The following is a 24,403-nucleotide window of genomic DNA, read 5'->3' as shown; positions in this document are numbered from 1 at the left end:
TAAAAAAGTAAATAAACCCCTCGCTACTAAATAAGAAATTAAAGCCAAAATGCCTATTTACTACTATTAGTACTAGAATATAGCAAACCCTAAAGAGGCGAAAGTTATTCTATAATACCAGTCCCATAATTATAAAATCGAATTAATCCCCGGCGTAAAATTGTCTAACGCTTAGTTATAACTATTTTCCCCCCTAGAGTTAGGTATTTTTAAGAAATAATTAGACGATAATATTAAGTAAGGTTTTATTAAGCTATCCTAAACCCTAATAGCATTCCCAATATTATTAATAAAAAAGCTAAGTAGTAGTATACGAATCTATATCGATTACCATTCCCGAGGTATTAATAATACAATTTTAAAGATATATTACCCCCTTCTATTAATTAAAAGAATACTAAATGCTATCTATAAAGTAAAAATCTTTACTAAACTAAATATATTTATAGCATTTAACCGAATACGAATTTATGAAAGATACAAATAGCTTATAGTACTTATAACGACATTTGGATTCTATAAATCGTTCGTTTATCCCTTCGGCTTATAAAAAGCCCTAATAATATTCTAGAATCTTATTAATAATATTCTCTATAATACGTTAAATAAATTCCCTATAGCTTATTTAAATAATATCCTCATATACTCCGCCAACGAAGAGGAGTATATTAAATATATCTAATATTGTAGACCGTTTTAAATGCTCTAAGTTGCAAATTAATATTAATAAATATAAATTCCATACTACTAAAACCAAATATTTAGGCCTTATTATTACGGCAAGAGGCATTAAAATAGATTAAAGTAAAGCTTGTAGTCTGATAAGAGGTACCGGAATCCAAAAGATCGCTACAATCTTTCCTAAGCTTTACTAACTTCTACTAGCAATTTATTAAAGACCTCTCTGGTATAGTAAGACTATTATACGAATTCAAAGAAAAAATAGCGGATTAGTAGTAGGATATCGAATATTAAAAGGCGTTCGAAAACTTAAAAACCGCATTCATTATAATACTTATCCTAAAAATTTATAATTGGACAAAAGACCGTAATCAAAATAAATACTTTAAATTGGGTATTAAGCGGCACTCTCTTACAATAGGGAAACGATAGTATATTCTACTTAATAATTTATTTCTCAATTAAGCACATTACAATGGAATATAACTATAATATTTATGATAAAGAACTACTCGCTATTATAAAAACCCTAGAAGAATAGACACCAGAGTTAGAAGGCGTATAAGAATAAGTAGAAATTATTACCGACTATAAGAACTTTAAAACACTCGCAATTATTAAGTAATTTATGTTAAGGTATATACGATAAGCTAAATTCTTAAACTATTTTATCTTTCGTATTATTTATAAGAAAGGCCTAAAGAATATAAGATTAAATATTTTGGATAAGAAATTAAAAGATAAGTTATATAATAACGAAGATAAAAAGCTTTTAACTAAGAAAAAACAACTTATTAACCTAAACTACTTCAACCCAATTTTCTTTAAGGACGAGGATATATTAAATATAGTATATTTGTACTTAGGAACTATAGAAGCGGTTTATTAAAGTTAGTCTTATTGATTAAACTTATAGGAAATTAATTTCTATAAATTAGAAGTAAAGAAATCGACGGATGATTTAATCGACGATAACTATTCTAAATTAAACCTAATACAACAATCAATTTTATACCTACAAAACAAAAACTAGAAGGGCTAGATACTAAGAATTAAAAAGCACTTTAAAATTACCTTCGTAAAATACTTAATGAAATAAGGACGGGTCTATTAGTAGAAGGATATTAAAGAAAAGGTACTAATCAACCCTAATAATGAAGAAACCTAATTACTATTTATTTACAAGATATATATAATAAAGTTATAAGGATATTCCAACCGTAAAAGAACTTATAAAATATTTGATTAATTCTGTTACTGGCCCGGAATATACTAATCCGTTAAAGAATTTTGTAAAGTATATCTAATTTACGCAAAGACTAAATTGTTAAAGTATTCGCCCGTAAGCTATTTGAAACTATTCCTAATACCCTTTAAATTATAGTTGTAGATATCCGTCGACTATATAATACCTGTAATACTCTATACTAAGAATAAATAAATATACCGCTATATTGCAATTATAGTCGACCATTTGACGAAAATAAGGTATTATATCATAATATAAATATTAAAAATAGATGAACTGAGTAAAAAACTTATTAACAAGATCTATAATATCCATAACTTACCTAATAAAATTATATTAAATAAAAGTTTATAATTTATTTTAGCACTTTAGAGGACTTTGTACAAAAGGCTAAGTATTACTATAAAATTTATTAGTTTTCTACTTTTAAACTAATAATTGAACCGAAAGAATTGACACGGAAATAGAATAATACCTAGAATTTAATACTAATTAAGCTTAGGACGATTAGGTCGATTAACTACTATTAGTAGAATTTACCTATAATAATATAGTTTCTAAAATTATAGAAGTAAGCCCTTTTTATACTAATTATAACTTCTACTCCTAGATGGGAATAAAACTATTGAAACTATACCCCCCTAATTTTATAAATACTTAGAAGAAGGAGTTCTTTAAAGCTTTGGAAATAGTAAACCGTTTCTAAATTATATTAAATAGTATTATTATACTCTTAAAGTAAGTATAGGATCGGTATAAAGTAAATACAAACGAGAACTACAACGACGTACCTGAATACTAAATTAATAATAGAATCCTTTCTAATACTAAGAACTTTACTATAGGCAGACCTCAAATAAAATTAGTACCTAAATTCGAAGGACGTTTTAAAATATTCGAATATAATTCCTATTGAATTAAATTCTAATTCCCTAAAAATTTAAAAGTTAGCCCAATCTTCTATATCTCTATAGTTAAACTTTAGGAGATAATTAGGCTCCTAGAATAATGCAATATTGAATAAAATATTATAGTAAACTAAAGTAGAACTATAATAAGGATTAATAATAGTAATAATATCGAATAGTAGGAATAGGAATTTGAAAGTATTATAGGATATAGCAAAATAAATAATAGTCGTTAGATATATTAAATTAAATAGAAGGATATTAATAAACCAATATAGTAACCCGCTAAAGATTTAGAGGGATATAATGATATTATCTAGAAGTATTATAATTCCTACCTTAATATACTACTACTACTAATTTAAGTAAAGAAGAGATAAACTAAGGAAAGATTAAAAAAAAGTCGTCCTCTCTAAACTCTCTAAATTTAGTAATAACCTCCCTATCTTACACTTTACTAATAATACCCGAGATTATCTCCAACTTAGATCTATATTAAATAGTTTTAATAAAATACTCAAATAGTATAATAAAGGGAATAAGAAACTCGACTAAAAAGATAAATAAAAAGAAGTTTAGTATAACTTATTCCGTACACCCTAATCGAATACCTTATAATATACCCTTTTATAAAACAACTATTAATAGTACCGAAAAAAAGTATATCTTACAGCGGTCTTACGTTTCCTATTCCCCCGAACGGCCCACACCTATAACAAACACCCACAACGGATAAAATTAAAAGATAAGAAGGATCCAAGAAACCTTAATACTATATATTTGAATATTTATACGAAACACAGTTACTAATAGGGAATTAAACGCGCGAACTCTCTAGAATTTATATTAATAATAGTTATAAACGTTTTATATGAACCGCTATACTATAACTATCCATATAGCACCCGGGGGGGGGGGGGGGAGGGGCTAGTAATAGTAAAAGTTGTTAAAACTCTCTATATACGCTAATTAAATAAATTTATTAGGTATAAATAGATTATTCAGGGTAATAATAGCTTTAACAATAGAAGGGTCAAATTAATAATATTTTAATTAGTATTCTACTACTAAATAGGAATTGGAGTACTAAACAACCTCCCGCCTACGCACGAACAATAAAACTTTTATTATAATCTAATTAAACGCATCCTTAGAGGATTCGGGAAGGCCTACCTTAGGTAAAATAATACATTTAAATACTTTTTTCATAGCTGGAAGCGTTTTTGAAGGGAGGTAGTATTATAGGGCTAGATTACATACCCTATACCTTACCATAGCACATAACCAGATCACGTACTATCGGTGCCGTACTACAGTACTAGTACTAGCCCGGGCATTGGGGCTCTACGCGACCCACCCTACTAGGTTATACAACCCTTATAAGCCCAGGCTAACACACACTCTCCTCTGACTTCCTTCGTATAATAACGAATATTGTAACTTACTTGTAATGGTACCCTTGCCCCATAATAGTAATTTAACCGGGCTTCAAATTATTATAATAGGGTAGTTTTAAGTATTTTAATAATTTATTAACAAACGATTAATTTATTATTAGGGATATATATACTCTTATATCTATTAGCGTACATTGTATTATAATAGATAATCTATTATTTATTACTGTATAATTAATTAAAAAGGATTTTCTTCCCTTTAAATAATCCTCTAAAATGAAATTTAAGTAAGTTTAATTGTTTTAAAAGGATTAATTATTAATATTATTAATAAATACTTCCCTTAGAAGGGAGTTATTTATTTTTAGGGTAATTAGTTTTCCGAATCCTCCTCTTCGAATATTTTTTTCTTCGTTGGAGGTATACATCTCCTTGATATCTTCCGCAACCCCCGGGTCTCTTTTTATACCTTATAATATATTAGATCCTTATATTTTATTGGTAATGGCGGTTAATTGAGCTTCGATAGTTCGTTCGATTTTGGATTTGTTTAGGTATTAATCGGATATATAGCCTATTTTTCGGTAGGAAAAGTACTTTCCTTCGGCCCTTAGTTTTTTTATTTCGTTTAAAGAGGGACAATAGTACATAGGTATATTAATACTGGGAGTCTACAATATAAATACTCTCTCGATCCAGTTATTATATAGGGTTTTGGACGAGGGGGCTTAGGAATTAGGAGAATATAGAATTAATTTAGTCCGGTTCTTATTTCTTTTCGACTTTTAGTTAATTATTTTCGTGTAGAGATTATAATAGACGGGTATATTAGTCGAAAACTTTGTAGGGGTTAAAATAATGATTTCGCCTACGATCTTTAAAGCTTGAATTACTTTACATCGGAGGTTATACTTCTAGAGCTCCTTAGGGATATAACTCTACCCCGCTAAGTAGATAAATACGATTTTAAAATCTTAGAAGCGGTCTATAGTTTTTATTTATAAATCTTCGAACTCTTATACAGCCTTTAATATAGTATTATAGTTATAATAATTATACTATAAATATACTAAAAGATTATTGATTAATTCAATAGGATTAGGATGAATATTATCGAAGTAGGGAAGGATATTGTGAGTAATAGTACCCCCCAAGCGGTTTATTACTTTTCCGATCTTAGTATCCTTATTAATAAAGTGGTTTGAATCAATACGTAATTTATATTTTATTTGGAAGTACTACGCTTCGAAAAATACTTTATTAATAATATCATTATTGAAAGTAAATACTTTTACTTTAATAAATTTATAACGAGATATTTTGATCCGTTGGTTAGGATTCTCTGTATTGGGTAGTATTATAATACTTCGTTGATATTCGGGGTTTTCCGATCTTTGTAGCGGCCGAATATTTACGTTATTATTATTGTCCGAAGAGTTATCACCGGGAGGGGGATTACCTCTCCGACCCCCCCTTACTTAATCTCTAGTTATTTCGGGTGTAAATGGGTTTACTTTAGTATTAGCCTGTTTTTTTCTATTAGTAAATATGTTTATAGGTGGTTGCGTAGTTGTTCGGGATTATATAGCCGGTATACTATTCGTACGTATTATTATTGCCATAGTGTTTTGGAAATGTTAGTTTTACTCTCTTAGTACCATTATTTTATCGGCGAATTAATTATTAGGTTAGGTTGCGGCCTTTATTATTTATCGGGCGAAGTATACTGTCTATACGTCGACCCGTTGGATATTATTATTTGCTTTACTAAATATATTGACTAGATTATTGATAAGGTTTGTGTATACGTATATTAATAGCGCGTAGGTATATGCTTCCTACTATAGGGTTTGGGGGTCCTTGGAGTTTATAATATTAAATTGGGTTGAATTAATTTCGCTTCCTAGCGCCTTAGTAATAATAGAGTTTTTATTGGCCTTTATAAGCGGTTTGTAAGGGCATGCACATCCACGAGCGTAAGCCAGCGCAGGGAAGGATATGGCATAAATCAAATATAAAACCAAAGCTAAAGAGAGAAAGGGAAGAAATTCTAAGGTGCACTGGCTGCGCGAGGTTAGATACCTACGCGCGGACGACCCGTAGTAGGTCCTGCGCCTGGGCCGCGAATGCGGCACGTTAGTACATGACTTGCGCCTCTGGGGGTCATGGGACTGGGCCATGACACGGTTAGAAATATTAAATAGGGACTCTAGTAACCTAATAATTTTTATTAGGAATTATATACTGTTCTGTTATATTAATATATATATTTTTAGAGGGTATAGTAGTACTTTAAGTTTGAAGCGATAGGGTATTTCTTCGACGAAGGTATTGTATCTTTCTTTTAAGGTGGACGTTATACTATATAGTTCTTACTTGTTTTTTTTAAGGGGCGGTGGTTGGGGCAGCTCCTATTCAACGAGGGATTGCCTCCTAATTTTAGTTAATAGGGTTCTATATTACTTATTTCGTTAGGGAATTAAATTAAAATTAACCGTTTGTAGTTTCGCTAGTTGGTGAGGGCTTTATATTATAGACTTTCCCTTTTTGGATAGGGTAGAAGTTTTGCTTTGAAGTTGAAGTTATTATAGTACGAAGAGAGGGGGTTTTTTAATAATTTCCGGTAATAGGTTGATATTTGGGGGGGAATACCCGCCCTTGTCTAATCTTTAAGTATAGTTTAAGTCTTTTTTAAGAAGCGATTTTGTTTATTTATAATAATATATAGAGTCGTTTATTTTGTCGTCTATTTTAATAGGTAAACTTCCGCACACCCACTCCGAACCTATATATACCTAAAAAGGAGGGATGTTAATTATTTTATAAAATACGTTATTTTAGTTATAAAGATCGTAGTTTGTAATATCTTATAATATTCTGACCTAGTAAATCCTATGTAGTACATCTTATATAGCAAATTTGATAACGCTAATCTAGTAATACTTTTATAGTATTGAGGGAGTTTTATTCTATTCCCAATATTGATATCTAACAGCTTAGATCGTTTATTAGAGGAGGCTATTAATAATATTTCAATGTTTTCCTTCTCTTTCGCCCCCTCCTCTCTCGTTTCCTTTACTATTTACTTTTTCGCCCTTACTACCTAATATCTACCCACATTATTATCTTTATTATTATTAACCACTTTAATACAATTATATACTTCGTTTTGGGTATTTAGCTGCTCAATATTAGGCCCTACCTTGTATTGGGAGTAGTTGCGCTACGCTAAAGAATATATAGGCTGGGTATTTTTCGATCTATTTCGAGGCGCTATTACTTTTTAGTTAATAGCCTTCCTACTAATTTTCTTACCCTAGGTTACTTAATTAAATAACTTATTTAATATAATAGTTTTATTATTAAATAGGCTACCCTATTTGGGAGGGCGACCCTTAGGTATACCCTTATCGGCCTGGCGAAAATATAGATATTTATTTATTGTATTTTAATATAGTAATTAGTAGAGGGATAACCGGCGAGGGGATAGTAGTGATTTTACCCGTTGTTAAATTAAATACTAAAATGGATAATAATTATCCTTTATAATTAAGATTGTCTTACTAGCTTCCTTCTTTACTTCTATCTTATAAGTATAAGGGAGGCTATATTAGGCTTTAAATTATTGAGTATATAGTCTAAGGGGTATATTAGGGTAATTCGTAGTAGGAAGAGTAGCTTTCAATTAGTTATACTAGCGAATGAATAATTTATATGCCTATACTGTTATATTAAGAGGAGTATTACCTACTTGTAGGCGCCCGATTTAGTCTATACGTATATATAAAGTAATTTTTATAACCTCCTCTTTAAGTTACATATAATAGCGGGTATTATATTTAATGTTCGTATAGTATAAATTTATTAGACTGCTACGAGTAAATAACCTATATAATTTGAAGGAGTTATTATTGGATTTACTCGGTAATGTAGTCCGTTGCCTACAATTGAAGTAATTCCTTATATAATAATTAACCTACTCCTTTTTATAAAGGAGTAATTCGGCTATAATTTATTGAATAATAGTTTCCTATACTTCCTTAAACTAGTAATGTAGGAGTAATAAGGCGGCTTCAAATTCCGGTATTAACGGAGTATAAATTATATATTATTATACGTAAAAGAACCCTACCTGGGTATTAGTAACCCTCGTAGGGAGTAGGCCTAGTTTAACCTACGTCCTAATAGCTATTTTAATCTTTTTATATATGTAGTATAATCGATTCAAATTATTTTGATTATATTAATCCATTACTTCTTATTATATTTATTATACTACTATTTGATTACCGCTAGAATTACTACTACTATCCTCCTCCTTATTAGACTTTTCGCCAGCCTTATTTTGATTATTAAATTATAGTCTATTACTATTTGGCTCTATATACTCCCAATTATCTTTAAGGTACTTAATAACGTTGTAATTAATATACTATATATAATACTAACGTTAAACGTTTAGGAAGATTCAGTTAATAGTCTAATAAGTTGGTTATTACCGTTAGTAATAATAACCGCTAATTCAAGAACTAATAAATTATTTATAGTCTTTTTAATATATTCAATTAACTAGCCAAACCCTTTATCCTTCTTGTTATGAATAATCATTTAAAAGATTAGTATTGATAACCGTTCAGGGGTAATTGTAATACTTTATACTATTAATATATAGTACCGATTCATTTTGTACGTAGCGTCGAGTAGTAGAGTATATAAATATCGCTTCTATATCTTTCTCTACTTAATTGTATATTAAAGACTATAGTAGAGTATAGTAGGCTCCTCCTCTTATTAACCCTTATTATTACAATAATAATTAAATTAATAGTATTTAAGTACAATAGCCTTTTTATTCTCAAGAGTACATACAAATACTTATATATTAATATAACCCCTATCATTTTACTGGTATAACCTCTAGCGTAAGTTATTAGAGTCTTTATATATAAGGAATAATTTAGGGTATTACTTTTTAACCGTTATATATATATTATATACAGTTAACTCTCGTTGGCAAAGGAGACCCGCAATATAATCGTAGCTTTTTATATTAAGAGACTATTATTAGAAGATTAAATAGTATAATAAGTATTACGATAGGGGATAGCCTTAGTACGTACGATCGATCGCCTATATTGAATACTTATAGCTATTCTTCTTTAAGTATTGGACTACAATACTAAAAGGAAACTTATTAATAATCTTTTTAATAATTATATAATGTTTTTTATAGGGATTTGTATTTACATTAGGGGTAGCTTTAGTATAGTTATATTAATAGATTCTATAATAGAGTTTACCCTTATATGATCCTGTTATAAAATAGTCGGTACGAAGTATAAATATTCCGAATTTATAACAATAGTACATTTCAATAACTTTTCGTATAACAGTTTTTAATTTAGTAGGCGGGAGAGTAAAAGCGCTATTATCCGGTAGGATAACCTATTTAATATTACTATCGAGGGAGGTATATTTATTTACAAATATAAATAATGAAGTAGTTAAATTACAATAATAGCGAGGCTGCGTAGAAGAAGGGGTATTGTGAGAAGTTTAAAGTAATATTTGCTAATTAGTAGCGATTATACGTAATCAAAAGTATATATAAACGATTAAAGTCAATTAATTTAAATAAGATTACGTACATTAAGGGTAGAGATATAGTGCTGGTGTAAATGAGTGCAACTGGCCGTGTGAAAAAGAGCGAAAGAAATAACTAAGTCAGAGGAGATGTTGTGTGTATTTGAAAGACGAAATTTTGTGGGTAAAAACGGGATTTACGATATTAGGTGTCATCAGCTGCACGGACCTACATTTCCCTGGTTTTTGGGTGTATGTAGGTCTGGGGTGGTGTGCGGAGGTTTACCTATTTTAATTTGGAAGTCGGCGGAAGAGTAGAAGGACTCCTCTGTTTGGTATTAGTTTAAAGGCCTAGTGGACCGCTTAGTTCCCTTAGGCTGGTTGGGGGTTTTCGGTTTTATATAAGAAGCGGGCTATATTGTATTGGCTTTGCTATTACTAGTGGCCTTCCTTAAGTACACCTCCTTCGCTATAATATTAGATTAATAGGGGTAGGCGCATTTTCATTCAAATTATGACCGTTCGAGGGTTAAGTGTCGTTTAGTTCGCTCGCGACAATCAATCCGAGGTAGTTCGGTTGGGATGTTTAGTGCCGTCCCCAATTAATTAAAGAATAATACTTAATATTATGTAAAAGCGTAATTCTACGAGAGATTCGATTGTAAGATTAGAAGTTATAAATTAAAGTAATATTAAGTTTAAGGAAGAAAAGGAAGTTGGTAAACGAGGGTATTGTAGTCCTAGATATATAAGTCAGAACTGGTATTTGTCACCGCCTTCTTAATTTAGAAGCCTATGAATAAGATTAGGAGCTTTATTCCGTCCGATGTACCATAGTGCCCTGTGCCCGGCACCCCTATTGCCCAGTGGCTGGTGCTCTGGGTACCCGTCCGGCTATGCTATGACATTTAGGAGCCGGAGCCCGGGGGCGAAGCCGAACTAATAAAAGGGAATAGCGTATAGTAGGGTATTTAAGAGTATTAAAAGAATTGGAGGAAATAGATTAGTATTACGTAGAGAAGGGAATAATATTATTTACTTTAAGGGATTGAACCGCCGCTGGAGAAAAAAAGAGAAAAGGGAGAAATTTAAAAGGCGAGGGGAAGAGGGATTATATATACAAGTTCAAAAAGTATAAGCATTAGGATTATTACCTACTACTTATTATTACTTACTACTAACTGCTATTTAGTACTATAATTACTATATTAGATAAAAAGTATAAGTATATGAATTAGTAGTATAGGAAATAAATTTATTGGAACGCCCATTCCTTCACAAAGATTCGTCGTCGGGCCCAGGAAGTATTATAGATTATCTATACTAGAGGTCGTAGTACTATAGGCCTACGTCGAAGCGAGGAAGGAGCGGCGGTTCTATTTATAGCGGTCCAAATACCATTAATTACGGAGCCCTATGTCCCAAAAAGGAAACTCTATCGTTGAGTTTAATTCGAGGCCCGTGCGCTGCGATAGAAATCCGTATTTTAGTCCCTTTTAATATATTATAGCTGTATATCCCGAGCGTGCATTAGATTGCAAATGAAGAATCATGTGCAGAATAATTATCTTATTATATATTTCGCTTTTTACAGCGATGTAGTTTGGTATGCGGTGTTGCGCAGTCTTGCAAATGAAATTCTACTAAATTGTTGCGCAGCTATTTTGCAGCTTTGTATGCGATTGTGGTTTGTGTGGCCGGCTATCTGTCACTCCCGGTGAGTCTGGTACTCCAGTAAGTTAGTACACCGGCTATATTACTATTCACGTTATCGCCTAGTCCACTACTTTCAATCATTACCCCTACTACCACCTTTAATTATTAATACTAATACTCTTTTATTGCTGCAACCAGTGCGCAATACTAGGAATTATCTAGAATCGTTAATATCTATTAATTTAAAGCCTTCAAACAATTACGCGACCGTTTGTATTATTTAACTGCGTATTACTTTGTTTGCGGGGTATACTGCGGAAGCTACCGATGACCGATACCTTCTATCTTTTAATACTAATAAAGTAATTGCAATACTATTTACTAATTAACCCTACTATGAATCCAATTGTTAACCTAATCGGTAGAAATTTCTAGTAACTATTAGTTACCTCCCGGCTACCTCCCAAAAGGGTATAAGAATTTCGTCTCCCCCTACCTCTCGACCCTCGAACCCTCTCCTCTTCAATAAATTCAATACAACCAATATCTTATATTTGAGATCAACTTTAATACTATCCTATAGTAGTTTGGGTTTAATTATTTACCCATCTATAACGGTACTTGCTAAAGTAGCTACTCGCTACTAAAACCAAACGCACGTACGAACGGTTTAAAGCCGGGTTACTTCCCCTCTTCGCATCCCCTCCTTGCATCCTCTACTAACTTTATTACTATTATAGATAAGACTAAAATATAAATATCGACCCGTTAGTGTAGGGCACCTAATCGGCCGTACGTAGATTAGTAGGGCGAAGCTGGAAGGGCGAAGTTACTCCGTTGGGTTTGGTACTATTATTGCAGATTCTTAGTAATAAATTATCGGTTTTAGCTTTCGTTTTCTATCTTTCTTTTATTTGGTCATTTAATTAAATCGGTTATTTAATTATATAAGATGGAGGTAACAACTCGGAAGTATAGGATATATAAAAAGGTTAAATTGATATAAGCTTTTATTAGTAAAAGAGATCCTAATATTTATATAGTAATATACGATACTTGTTGTAATAAGGCGGTAAATTAATATTTAATCTATCTCTAATCTATCGTTCCCTTTCTATTAGCTAGCTAATTAACCCGTATTGTCTGTTTAACGGTAAATCCTTCAAAATACGTCAATCCTACCATAAACCTAGTATACCGTATCGATCCACCACTTGCGGGTGAATGGTGCCCTTGAGGGTTAAGATCCGAGCCGCGGGGGGTTGCGGGTGCGACTTAAACTATATTAATAGGTTCTATGGCTGGTATTTGAATAATTAATATTTCCTTTATTATTTAGAACTAGACTCTTAAACAAAAGCGATAATTATTAATCCGAGCATTGGCTTCCAACGCGCTATCCACCCTTACTAGCAGTAAAAGACTTCCCGATAATACTTTATTATTTTCTCTAAACAAAGCCCGTATACGATGTACTTAACGTCCCCCGATCCTATAAGCGTTTTTTAATGCCGCCTATAAACTACCTCAAGCTCCGGTATTTCAACTTTAAATTCCGGTATTTTAAGGCCCGGTATTTCAAGTACCGCCATTGCAACGTCTGGCATTTTAACGCTTAAATCCCTACTAACGTTTTAATAGTAAAGATATTAATATTTCTACCTAAGAATTATTGGAAGTTCAATAAGGCTAGTAATAATAAGAAATTGGAATATTTGGCCGTTATACGGTTATATAAGAAGAGTTTGAAGTAAGAGAATGATAGCGGTAGTAGGTTATCTAACTATAGCCTATACAACAACCGCTAGGGTAACGACCGCTAGGGTAATACCAATTATAATTTCTTGAATAATAACGATAGTAGTAAGCCGGTTATTAATAATAATGGTTTTTTGAATAGTGGGCTAAAAAATCTCTCCGAGGATAAGGCTTAATAGAAACCGAATTTCAAGATGACCGGGATGCTATTGCAAATATTTAGAGGCAAATAAGACAACGTATTAATAAATAACCTCCCCGATTGCCAATTTTCGCCCTATTCAAGAAGCTCAACAACCCCCCCAACAACTACTAGCTCAGCAGCCCAAATCTTACCGGTTCAAAATATATAAGCCTAAGTTTTAGTAAATTAAGGATTAAGTTATGTAATTATTATTAAAAGCTCCCAAGATTTTCAGGCGAGGCAAGTATTTATAGGACGACAAAGAGACTGCTCAAGTGCGTACTAAGTTGAAAGAAATCTAATGTAATTACTGTTAATAAAAACATAAATAAGAAGAGGTTTTACTAATACCTTCTTTGGCTACCCTTATTGTACGATAATACCCGAGCCTTTAAGAGATAGACCCTTTGCAATTTCAATTCGTATACCGGGTATATAATTTATCCCGCTATACTCGTGATCGCCGTCCAAATGGTTCACCTTATTGCATTATCTGTGTCCCTCTCTTTAATACCAATATTTAGTTTCAGATAAAGATTTGTGTTCATTGCTATTAAAAATGGCCTCGTAATTAATATATCGATCCGGTATATAGGGAGCTAGATATATACCCTAATTATAGACTAAATAATTCTAGCCAACTTAATTCTTCTAGTAATATTGTGCAAGATATTCTAGACGATAATAATGTACTGTATTTCATTTGCCCGGTGTGTTATTAACTACGCCGCCCCGTTGACCGCGACCCTATTACCAACTTCTGCGTTATATATATATACGACAGTCCCAATTACAATATTCGTAATAAAGCTAAAGTCTATATTTATTATAAGCGAGAATATCCCCGGCGGGATTTCTTTAATAAGTATAATATTGAATATGATTATTACTGGTTATACTAGGACTAAATTAATGAAAATAATAATCAGGATAGCGATAAGTAGTATATTTATAATTTTGTAGACGACGATAACAACTTCTTCGAAGAATTTGGTATTAGAGATCCTACCCACCTTCCCAGAATAAGGAATCCTCTTAATACCCCAAATACTATATTTGATATCAATAATTATATTACTAATTATAGTACTCTCGAGACACCTAAATTACAATTATAGCCACTACCCTAATTACTAAGAAGAGGTCGGCCACCGGATATAAGAAAACCTTTATATAAATGTACCCCTAGTATTCGATTTCTTAGTATAGGTAATATCGAGTATAAGCCTAACCCGGCATTTAACGGTGATATAACTGCCCGAGCCATTCCCAAAGCTGATTATTAAATGAATCTTACCTTTTATAGGAAATTTAATATAGTAGTTTAATAATATTACTAATGTTATAAAGAGAAGTGGTTTGAGATAACCCCTAATAGGGAAGGTGTATGTGACCGCTATTGCTGTACCGATTCCGAATTGTAACCCAACGACCCCTTTCTTTATAGTGCCGAGAATTAGATGGATTTTGGCACTTACGATGAGAATGATCCAGTATCTCAATTACTACGGCTTGATCCTATTAAAGAGATGCTTATCTCGAGGGTCCATATCTTTGTCGGTAAATCTTTCTTTACTTTCCTGGATTCCATTCTTAGATTTATTATTGATATTGCCAAATATTTATATCTTTAGTAGTGCTCAGCGCAAATATCGAGGCTATTGCATCAACTTTCTTTAAAATATTTCGTATATTTGCCGTTAACTCCCTAGACTACTATAAGAAATCGATATTGTTTTAGTTAAAGTATAGAACGTTCGGAATTAACGCTATATCGTTAACTAAATTCAAAGAGATTTTAAGGTTAATTACTATAAAATCGAGTAATAGCTTCGCTTCTTAAAAGAATACTACCTTAAATATACCGATATTAATATTATTCAAGACTGCCTTAATTAATTACCGGAGGATAGGGATATACTTAATAATATTATTATTATACCGGCCAACGACATTAATATTAAGGACCTTAATAAAGAAGATTAAATATAATTATAAGAAATTTTCAATGAAACTAAAGAGTTTAAAATCGCTACGGCGCTAAATCTTATCGGGGGGTTAATAAATAATATTAATTAATTGAAAGCCCAACTTCGTAGAAATATAATACCGGATCCTAACTTTACTCCGGTACTAGTTGTAAATATACCGGATAACTAGCCGCCCGGAGGTTAATAACCCGAAAGTTAACCACCCGGAAGTTAAGCACTAATCTTTAGCCCAATTCCAAACCCTAATCCTTCAATTATTTAAATCCCAACGCCTAAGCCTCTATCTCCCAGCTAGCCCCTAGCCCCTCCGCCACCAGTAGAACCTCGTATCTATATTCAATAAGGACCTCTTTGAAGTTAACCTATTAACGAATTTCGCTATAATTAGCCTATTATATCTTAGGCCTTCCCAACCCTCTTCCCTTATAATATAATTAAATATTTTACCCTTCGGTTAAAAATAGTAAAGTTTAATAATTAAGTTTAGTATATAATAAGGTAGTATAATAACCGTTTTATTCGATATAAACGGTTCCGATATATTGTATTTAACTCTATAATACGTAGTTAGGTTAACGGTAAGAGTATATACTATATAGATTACTTTAGGTTCGATCCCAAAACCTTCGTTAATCTATAACGTTTTAAGGATTATTTCGAAGTTCGTAATAAAAAGCTATTACTCTTACTAACTCTATTATTCGATTTACTAATATACTTCGAAGTATTTAATTATATTAGATTTAAAAATCTTATAAACTTTCTTTATATATTAATTTCTTAAGTATACTGGTTATATTTATAATATTTAATATAATTAATCTTTATTAGGATAATTTAGTAAGATATATACCCAATTATAAATTATAATTAAAATTTAATAATAATAAGCGCCGGATAATTTTTCGAAGAAATATTCTTACGAACCCCTATATCGCTACCTACTATTTCTATAAGCGCTTTAAATTTTCCAAAGAATATATCCTTATCCCTAAATTTGAATTTAATAATTATTAATAAAGGTTGGAATTTTAAACTCGAGGAATTAACTATACCAATAGCGTTTATTAGGTAAATAATATTAATACCCCTAATCTTACTAATTTAAGAATTCGATAAGAATTTACTAAATTATAAGGTTACTATATTACTCTATATAATTTAGCGCTTTATTATATTAAATAGTTAAATAAAGTATATTTTAGCCTAAATAAAGACCTAAAAGGCACTCCTCGTACCTAATGTACAAAAGTCCTAATTATAACCTAAGAAACTGATATCCTAGCTATAACCCAATATACTAATATTATAGAACCCCATAATCCTTAAACTAACAACTCCCAGGCTTAAACTATTAATTCATAGGCTTAGGCCTAAAATTCATAGGCTTAGGTTAATAATTCACAGGTCCGAATTTAAAATCTTTAGAGTAATAGTAAAAATGAAAATAAAAATGTTAATAATATTAAATTTAGTGGTACCCCGCCCGGAAATTAAGAAGTTCAAAATCCTGCCCTGGTTTATAGTCCGGCCCCCCCTCCGGCTATACTAGTTTTAATACTATAAAATTATATTAATTATACTAATATATTAAATTGACCTTATAATTAGATTAAGCCTATATTTAGGGAGCTTATAGATATAATTAACCGATTTTAATATTATACTTATAGTAATGCCTATTATCTTTAAGCTCGCCGGTAAGTCCGCGCCTTTCCCGGTAATCGCCAGATTCCAAATCTCGAATTTCCAATACCTAAATAGAAAGTCTATCGTTTTTATTTCCCCTACAAATTATACAATAATCCTCTTCTTACAACGTATATTAACCCTAGGTTCTAGCTTTTTAATAGTAAACGGAATAATATAGTCTTTAATTAGTATAATTCAAGTATCATATTAAATTAGATAATTAATACTAATATTCAATTATATATAAATATAAATACTATATCCAATTACATTACTAAATATATTTTTAGAGCCGAAAATAGGATAAAAAACTATATAGAAATCGCTACCGAAGTAATTCCCAATATTACGGCAAGGCAACCAATTAAATAATTTATAATAAAATTTATAAATAAATTTATTACTGAGCGTAATTGGTCTATTTAAAAAGTTTATTATATTCTTATAGACTTTCTTTTGTAAGAGAGTACTAAAAGAATTATTATAATTAACTACCGTTATTATAATTACTAAAGTATTATTATCGCTAATCCTAATATAAATCTTCTTATTAATAAATAGAGAAGATAAAATACTGCCGCCGAAGCCGCTAATACCGCTACCGCTACTAATTAAATTAATAATAATAAAAGAGGAAGTATTTATATTAATACTACTAACTGTATTCGGTAAACCAAATCCCCCTACTAAAAGTATATAAATTAAGAAAAGAAGTATACTAATATATCCTATTTCGAATTTCTTATTACCTTCGACCTTAGACTATAGACTAAACCTCTTATAAACTACGCTAAATTAAGGGTTCTTAATTACTTTCCCCTATATAAAGTGGAAGAAAACCGGGCTAGTTACGCCCGGGTTAAACTTATACTTTACTACCCTTACCACCGGCCGGATAACCTTCATACTATTAATAGTATATAATATTAATCCCTTAAGGAAGTATTTAATATATATTACTAAGAATATAATTATCTAAATAATTATTACGGTGAACTTCCTACCCTAGAACTAGAAAATAACTTTAAGCCTCCTAATTAAAAAGAGGAAGCCGATAAGCTGGGCTAGGAAGACATTGCAAGGTAAAATCAATAACACATATCTTCATATCTTTATATCTTTAATATCTACTAACATTTCTATAAGAATATACCCAATCGTATTATCGAGGAAAATCTAAGTAATATTTTAGAACATCGGCCTATCGACCTTACTTATAACTAATATAACAATTATATAATTAAATATTAAGAATTTCTTAATCAAGCCAGTAATTACTAAAAAGTATAGAAAACTAGCTTTAACCTTCTAAATCCTAAACCTATTACGCAATATATATCTAATACCCTCAATCCCAAGTAACGTATAATATTTAATTTATTTACTAATTATTACCGTACTATTTTTAATAATAAGGCTCCCCAATAACTACTTCTTTAAATCAGTAGTAAAGGCAGTACTAACAAATCCCATTTTATTCGGCTATTTTCTTATAACTTTATCAATATAGCTAGGGATCTTCCTAAACCTATTATTATTACTACTCCTACTAATATAACCACCAATAATATCGACAACTATACAATCCATTCCCTTCTCAAACTCCCCTTTAATATTAGTACTTTGAATAGGCTTAATAGTATCAAACTTTCCAACATTCAAAGAGAGCTCAGAAAGTACAAATATTTCATTATAAACGAAAAGTCTATATTAGGAATGAGAAATATATACTTTATTAATAAAAAGTTACAATAAATATTTTTAAAGAATTAATATCGATTCTTTAATAGTATTAATATTCTTCTACTTGGGGATTTCTTTTAATTACCTTCTATTAGCCAGAAAGCACTATATTACCAAAAACCTCTTCAATTTACTAATAATCCCAATACCCAACTTAAAGCAGCCGGAGACGATAATACTAATAGACTTCCTAACGATATAGAGGAGTAATAGCGCAAAAGAAAAGAGGGAAAACTAAACTATATCTAATATAGTAATCGTATTTACTACTTTATATTCGATTAGAATATTAAATTTAAACAAATTATCTACTAATAGAGTAATAACTAAGCTAAATTCCGTAAAGTATTAGAAGGCTTAAGAACTAATACCCTTACTATCCGTTATTAGGAATTATTATTAACCCGTTGCAAATAAATACTACCTATTAATAACCAATTAAATTTTACTAGTACCTTATACATTTATCCAACTAATATTATAATTAATAAATATAATCTTAGCTATTTAAAAGCCTTAAACCGGCTAATATTTATAATTAAGGCTGCTAATAATCCTTAGAATACTAAAGCTAATAATTATACTAAAGTTAGTAATTTGTATAATAAATTAATTCTAATAATTAGTAGTAAGGTTATACTTATAGAGAATTTCTAAATTGAAGGAGAGTTAATTAACGGTTCGATAAATATAATTATTAATACTATATAGGATGCTAATTAACAATATAATATTTAGTAAACTAGGAACCTACTACATTAATAAATATTTATTAACTTTATATCTTACAATCCCAAAGCCGGCGATCCCCCTTTTATTATTCTAATATACTTTCCCAACTACTACGGCCCTCCCTACTTCGAAGACTACCCAAATATCGATATCTATATTATTCCTATCTTTTAGGTTACTTGTAAATTTTAACGAAGCGCTACTTATTATACTAGAATCCAATTCCTATTAATTATTGTATACACTATTATAATATATATATTATAAGGCTAAACGCTAGACTGAACTATATATAATATATTTAGGAAAGATTTTACGGCTAGATTATTTTATATAGCTATATTTCGCATTCGTACTTCATAGAATCTTATAATTAATAAAACTTTATTTATTAATACCTTATATATTAAAATAAATAAGATATATCGCTACCGAACCTTTGATATTATTAGAAGACGTAATTAATAGTTAATTCCCGGTTAGCTATTACTACTATACAATCCGAACGGACTCCTCTAATAATTAACCGGGCTTGCCGAATAGGTCCCGGACTGGGTAATATTAGCGAAGATTCTAATAACAATACTAATAACGGCCGGCCGCCCTAAGGTAGAGGATGTAGTAGACTTTGTAATAGATTTCATAGTAGATTGTTATTAGAAGTTCGCGGAATTAATATTCTTTTACCTACAATTGCGCCTACTTCTAGCGGTAAATATTATAATAGATTACCGGATAATAGAATTAGTAATATAACTCCTTCTAAAAGAACTAATTTAATAGTTAGATTAAGGACTAATTTAGGAAGGCCCTGTAGAAGAGTTCGTAAGAATACAATTAATAGACCGCCGCAATTAAGAGGAGGATAGGGTAATATAGATATAATATAAATATATTATAATTATAATTTAACTATAGCTTCCTTAACATATTAAAAATATAATAAAGCGTACTATTCCTTTTAAAATTAGTTTTTCCTATCTTTTTTATTTCTTTCTCTCTTTCTCTCTTTCTTTCTCTCTCTCTCTCTCTCTCTCTCTCGTATTCAATTTTTTATTAACTATTAACTATTAACTATATTAATTATTTTCATAAATAATAATCTATAATTCGAATAGTGTATTAATAATATATTAAAAGAAGAAGAAGAACGTTGTAATTTATTCGCTATTAAATACTAACGTACTATTATTAAAGGTTAGGTTAGTACTAAAATAGTATTACTAACTAAAAATAAACTTCTTTGTAAAAAAAAGGCTATAATTGTATAATCCGCTAGCATTTCTTTCTCTATCCGGCTAAAATAGTATATTACCCTTATTATTAACTATAATTTAAATTCTAACTCGGGATTTAGGTGGCTAAATCTTACTACCGGCTTTAAAAAAAAAAGAAAAAAAAAAAAAAAAAAGAAGTTCAACTCGACTTATTCCACATACCCTAATCGAATACCTTATAATATACCCTTTTTTAGAATAATTATTAATAGTACCGAAAAATAGTACGTCTTATAGCGGTCTTATATTTTCTATTCCCCCTAAAAGGCCTATACCCATACTATACTTACAATAGACAAATTAGAAGATAAGAAGGATCTAAGAGATATTAATAGTATAATAATTGAGTGTTTAAAAAGAAAAATAAATTACTAGTAAGGAATTGAACGCGAGAGCTTTCTATATACTTATACTAATAGTAGTAAAAGCGTCCTCTATACTACTATATTACGGGCGTCCCTATAGTACCCCGGGGGGGGTTAATAATAATAGGGTAATTGGAAGTAGATTATATAGGCTAATTAGAGCGTTTTGAGAATATTTGCTATATTTATAACTAAATTTATAGGCGAAATAATAGAAATCCGATGAGAAGGGTTAGATTTGGTAATATTTTGGCTGGTATTGTGCTTTTAAGTTAGGATTAGCTACCAAGAACCTTCCCGTACTTCCCGTCTTAGTATTAGCGCTAAAAAAAATTAGCGGCGATTAATTGGATATATCCAACTTCTATTCTAATTTAGCTTTCTACGTATTCCAATCTAACTTTTTACATTCTAGGGGACATTAGGGTTAGGGTTAGTGGTTAGGGTTAAGGTTAGTTCCGGGAGTGCAGGGGGCCAGCGAGAGGCCCCCGCTTGTAAATAGTTTTTTACCTTACTAGGAAATCAGGGTTAGGGTTAGTAGCCGGGGGTGCAGGGGGCCGGCGAAGCCCCCGCATATAAAAGTATTATTTAATATTAAAAACAAATAAAATTATAGTCTTTTTAATATTCTAGAGTAGAGAGAAAAAAACTATATAATTTAGATTTTTAAAGCTTTTTATTACTTTAAATTACCTCTATAGTAGATCCATGGGCGTTTCACTGTTTTCGTTGGCCACATCAGGCTCCGGCCAAGGAACGACTATTTTAATTAAAATAAAAGTTATAAACTTATTAGGGATTAATTATAAGGGTAGGTAAGAGAGGGGTAGAGAGGGGGGGGAAGGAGGGGGGTAATATTATAGGGCTATACGCCCGGGTTATAGACTTTAGTTTCTAAAACTAGAATTATCATTAGCTATAGTAGTATGGAGCGTGCAGCCCTAATAAAAACCTCTTAGCGCCGGTAGATCCGTAATTCAAATAGACTTTTCCTCCTTTATAGAACATTAATTAAACTATATGACTAGTACCCGTGTTAACTGTACTGTCCCCGTTACACCTATATCTATACTACCGGCAAATGTATATTAGACGTTCCCGTCGGCCTCTATAATGCCTACAACGCTATCTAGTCTATAGCCGTTGCTGCGATGTTAGGTGGCTCGGCCGGATATTGTTAGAGATTGGATGCCTTCGCTCGCGCTGCCCAGCAGTTCACTGAGCGCAGCGCGCGGTTATAGTTAGAAGAAAAAGGGGGGGTTAATATCATAAGATTAGCGCCCGATAAGGTATTTAGCTCTAACTAGCTAGACTTGTGTACTAAGACGGCAGCCCGTATTGGGATTGCTCCAATTGACCCGAACTATAGCGTAGTAGCGCTCTAGGCTTCTAGAGCATTCTCTCGCTACCTTAAGCTATAAGGTACTATTAGAGCGCACGGCAATTTAAGCTCTGGTATCTAACCTACCAAGAGAGTAGCGTTTTCTCCTTTCTTCCTTCGTAGAACCTTAATATAAACACAGTGGCTAGTACCTGTGTATTGCTCTGTTGTCCTCTTACTCTATTCTTACAGTCTAGAAATCTTATTCGTATAGGTATTGTCATGGCGCTGCCAGACATGCTGGATCACGTGCATGTTCAGTCCTTCCATCTCAAGCATATAAGGCTGTCACTCCTTCCATCCGATGTAGTTAGCTTCTTCTTCTTCTTCATCTTTAATTATTTATTACATTCGTCTGATTATTCGTGTCCCAGCACTCGAGATCTACGTGACGTGACACTTAATTAAAGATCCTTCCTACGGGTCGTATTATATCAAACTCCCTCTCATCCCAACCGCCGCGGATTCCGGAACATCGGACTGTCTCGATATTTGCAGCTGTACTCGAAAACTGGGCGCGCATCGCCAGAACCGAACTCTCTTGGGATGACAGATCATCACATCTCTTCATTGGAGCTATGGCCCTCTAGATCGGATCAAATGACATCGGATTCATTACCAATTGAACGGCTGGTCTAAGGTTAAAGATGCAGTACAACAGCGACCCTTCCATTCGGGACCTCAGCCGCGATCCAACGTGGTTCAGCCCATTTCTCTTCTTTCCTGGTTCTGACAGCCCAGCTCAAATTCTGTCATTCCCCTCATCTCTCCACTCTTCAACAGGCAAACACTGGATCTGACAGCTCATCATCAGACCGCCGGCGTCGTGGTGTGGATTCCCGTTATCCGGTATCTTCCCGAAACATATGCCAGATTCCCGCTATATTGAGCCGTATTTCGTCTGGTATCCCCTGTCTCAAAACCAATGCCAACGACTATAGACCCACTTTGGCAACATCAACGACAACCAGGTCAGACACTTCCTCTTTTCTCGTTCCCTATCACTCTGCTCTCTCCATTGTTCACGGCATCTCTCGGATCATCAAAGCAACCATCGCCGCTATTCACGACCATGGCCGAGGAGCAGCCACAACCCCCTATCTTGAGCCTCGAGTCTTTGGCCGACCACCTTCAGAAGCAAGTCAATCGCATGGATGAATGCGAGAAGGCCTTTTCTGCACTCAGGAAGAATATCGTCACCTTGAATAAGGCACTTGACAATAACACCGCCCTGGTTCAAGCGCTTCCAAAGTCTAGCTCAAAACCCAAGGCTGGACTTCCTGATGTTGAGAAGTTCAACGGCGCTGCTTACACCTTCGAGACTTGGCTCCCTTCTATCCAAGCGAAACTCAGGATCGATGGAGATGCTATAGGCAATGCTGAAGCCCAATTCTGGTATCTCTTCTCCCGGCTCGATGGAAAGATCCAAGCCTTGGTGATGCCCCAGGTTCAACAAGCTTCGGAACTTCAGGTTTTCGATCCTCAAGACTTGCTCGATCAACTGAACCGCATCTACGATGATCCTCACAAAGTCCAGCAAGCCGAAAACGCTCTCTACGCACTCCGCCAAGGTGATGAAGGCTTTGGTCTGTTTATGGCTAAGTTTGAAAGGCTTCTCTATAAGGCAAAAGCCAACCTTTGGACTGAACCAGCAAAAATCTCTCTCATCCGCCAAGCTCTCAACAAGGACACTCGCAAACGTGCTCAACTTCTCCGCCCAGTTCCGGTTACTTACGTGGACTACGTACAAAAACTCAAAGAAGTCGTGAACTCTATCCATAAATCTAAAGATAAAGATGCTATGGA

The 24,403-nt window shown here is 32.2% G+C and overlaps 2 protein-coding genes across 2 annotated transcripts; both read left to right on the top strand.

Moving 5' to 3' along the window:
- Window positions 1-274: 274 nt before the first annotated feature.
- Window positions 275-487, top strand: NEUTE1DRAFT_35683 (uncharacterized protein; the record flags this gene model as incomplete). The annotated part of the gene is made up of 1 exon (XM_009848814.1): window positions 275-487. A coding segment is annotated over one exon (213 nt), but the record flags the coding sequence as incomplete, so codon positions are not given.
- Window positions 488-9,950: 9,463 nt separating this feature from the next.
- NEUTE1DRAFT_34252 (uncharacterized protein) lies at window positions 9,951-10,136 on the top strand (the record flags this gene model as incomplete). The annotated part of the gene is made up of 1 exon (XM_009848747.1): window positions 9,951-10,136. A coding segment is annotated over one exon (186 nt), but the record flags the coding sequence as incomplete, so codon positions are not given.
- Window positions 10,137-24,403: the final 14,267 nt, after the last annotated feature.

Source organism: Neurospora tetrasperma (assembly GCF_000213175.1).
Source record: "Neurospora tetrasperma FGSC 2508 unplaced genomic scaffold NEUTE1scaffold_1, whole genome shotgun sequence".
NCBI classification, from domain to species: Eukaryota; Fungi; Ascomycota; class Sordariomycetes; order Sordariales; family Sordariaceae; genus Neurospora; species Neurospora tetrasperma.
The sequence above is the reverse complement of the archived record's forward strand: the minus strand, read 5'-3'. Positions and strand labels throughout refer to the sequence as shown.